Source organism: Protobothrops mucrosquamatus, unplaced genomic scaffold, assembly GCF_001527695.2.
Source record: "Protobothrops mucrosquamatus isolate PMUCROS unplaced genomic scaffold, P.Mucros_1.0 scaffold2625, whole genome shotgun sequence".
NCBI classification, from domain to species: Eukaryota; Metazoa; Chordata; class Lepidosauria; order Squamata; family Viperidae; genus Protobothrops; species Protobothrops mucrosquamatus.
The window spans coordinates 445,541-447,588 of record NW_015388679.1 but is presented as its reverse complement, the minus strand read 5'-3'; the positions used below and the strand labels follow the sequence as shown (position 1 = coordinate 447,588).

The 2,048-nt window shown below is 39.5% G+C and overlaps 1 protein-coding gene across 1 annotated transcript in view; it reads right to left on the bottom strand.

The window, feature by feature from the left end:
* The window catches only part of PACRGL (parkin coregulated like), an 8,130-nt gene that overhangs the window by 3,369 nt on the left and 2,713 nt on the right, over nt 1–2,048 (bottom strand). Inside the window, exons 3-5 of the mRNA XM_029285972.1 lie at nt 1,199–1,266; nt 635–725; nt 293–374 (exon numbers count right to left, since the gene is read on the bottom strand). Of these exons, the coding sequence (XP_029141805.1) occupies nt 293–374; nt 635–725; nt 1,199–1,266 (241 nt within the window). The remainder of the gene's footprint in view (nt 1–292; nt 375–634; nt 726–1,198; nt 1,267–2,048) is intronic.

Below are 2,048 nucleotides of genomic sequence, written 5' to 3'. Positions count from 1 at the left end.
AGAAAGAAAGAAAGAAAGAAAGAAAGAAAGAAAGAAAGAAAGAAAGAAAGAAAGAAAGAAAGAAAGAAAGAAAGAAAGAAAGAAAGAAAGAAAGAAAGAGGAAGGAAGAAAGAAAGGAAGGAAGGAAAGAAAGAAAAGGGAGAAAGAAAGGGAGAGAGAAAGAAAGAAAAAGAAAGAAAGAAAGAAAGAAAGAGGAAGGAAGGAAGGAAGGAAGGAAAGAAAGAAAGAAAGAAAGAAAGAAAGAAAGAAAGAAAGAAAGAAAGTCAAAGTTTGGGGATCAATTCATTTTTACTAGCCTTTACTACTACTAGTAGTAATTGAGAAATTCTCAATTTCTCCGCTTCCCCAAACCCCGACCCCACGGTCCCCTCTAGCTAAGCAACGGAAGAATTACACGAACAAAGCAGATCACTTGTTACACCCAGTTCTTTCACGTATTATGTATTTTTTTTGACAAAACTGTCACTGGGTTTCCAGTGTTCTTCATAAAATTATAACTTTGTTTGTTTTTTTAAAGGAAGGTTGTAACACATTGTTTTTAAAAAAATTCCAGCTTCCCCTTGCCCTTGGCACAGGGTCAACAAGAACATACAAGTGGTAGGAATTCCCTCCCAAACTTGAAAAGCTGATTTACCTCTGCTAAATTAATAAGAAGGGGATCAAACTGAAGTGTTGCAGGGTGACAGTCCCATTGCAGTTTGTGCCTTACGGAGCCGTGGACTAACCTGGGAAAAAAACATTGGAGACATAAATAACGGGGCTTGTCCAGGCAGTTGCCAAGGGTCAACACTGACAGGGAAGGAAGGAAGGAAGGAAAAAAAGGAAGGAAGGAAGGAAGGAAGGAAGGAAGGAAGGAGGGAGGGAGGGAGGGAGGGAGGGAGGGAGGGAGCGCTTTTAAAACTAAAAGCGCTTTTAAAAAATGTTTTATTTCTGGAAAGATGTTTAAGCAATATACATTCCCAGAAACAAGTAACATTATCTTCTCTTAGTCGTATTATTTTTGGATTATTGCTCTTTTAATCTACATGTAGTACAATTCAAGGCCCATCTTATTCCCCCATAAGTCTATGGGAGAGGGCATTCCCAGAAAGTGAAAAACACTTTAAAATGCTAACATGCGAGTGAAGCAGTCCTGATTTGATTCAACATTTAGTACTTCCGTAAATTTAATTTGCTCACCCAGGTTCCCAGGTATTACCTGCAAGGGATGCCCCCTTTGGAATAAATGGCGGCAAAGGTGGAGGACACCCTTGACTCAATATTGAACTGGAACAAAAAGAAATATAAATATAAATACAATATAAATACAATAAACTGAAACTGAAAGTGAAATAACACGGGTCAGCATATTATTATTATTCTGTATCACAGATATACCCCAGCAAGACACGGCTTTAATCCAAGTCCGACTGAAGTTAAACCCTCCCAATGGGACCTGGAGGTGCTTTTGTGGTACTGCTCTCTCTAGGTCATATTTTGAGGATGTATTATTATAAAAACATAAATTCAGAACGAAGATTTCAATCAGAAAAGAGTGCACAGGCCAAACACTTTCAGCTGACAAAAGATTGTGTGACTTTTCTTCTCGACTTGAAGAACACGAAGAGGCAAAAGCTAACCAGTTGGAGTTTACATTAATAACATAACACAAAAAGGGAAAGGAGCGATTCAAACCATAATTAACTTTTTGCTAACACTGCTTAAGCAGTGTTTCTCAACCTTGACAATTTTAAGGCATGTGGACTTCAACTCCCAGAATTCCACAGCCAGCGTTGCTGGCTGTGGAATTCTGGGAGTTGAAGTCCACATGCCTTAAAATGGTCCAGGTTGTGAAACACTGGCTTAGAGCGAGGAACAGCACACCCATCCCGGGGCTCTCTGCCTTTTGGGCAGTTTCTAACCTTACTAGAGAAAGCAGAACCCAGATCCAGGAATCCTCCTTTTCAACAAGGGACGGTGATTATCCATAAATTCAGCAAGTTCCTCCACTTTTCTCCCAGAAGGCAGGACTAAAAGATTTAAAAGAATCCTCAAATGGAAAGAGCATG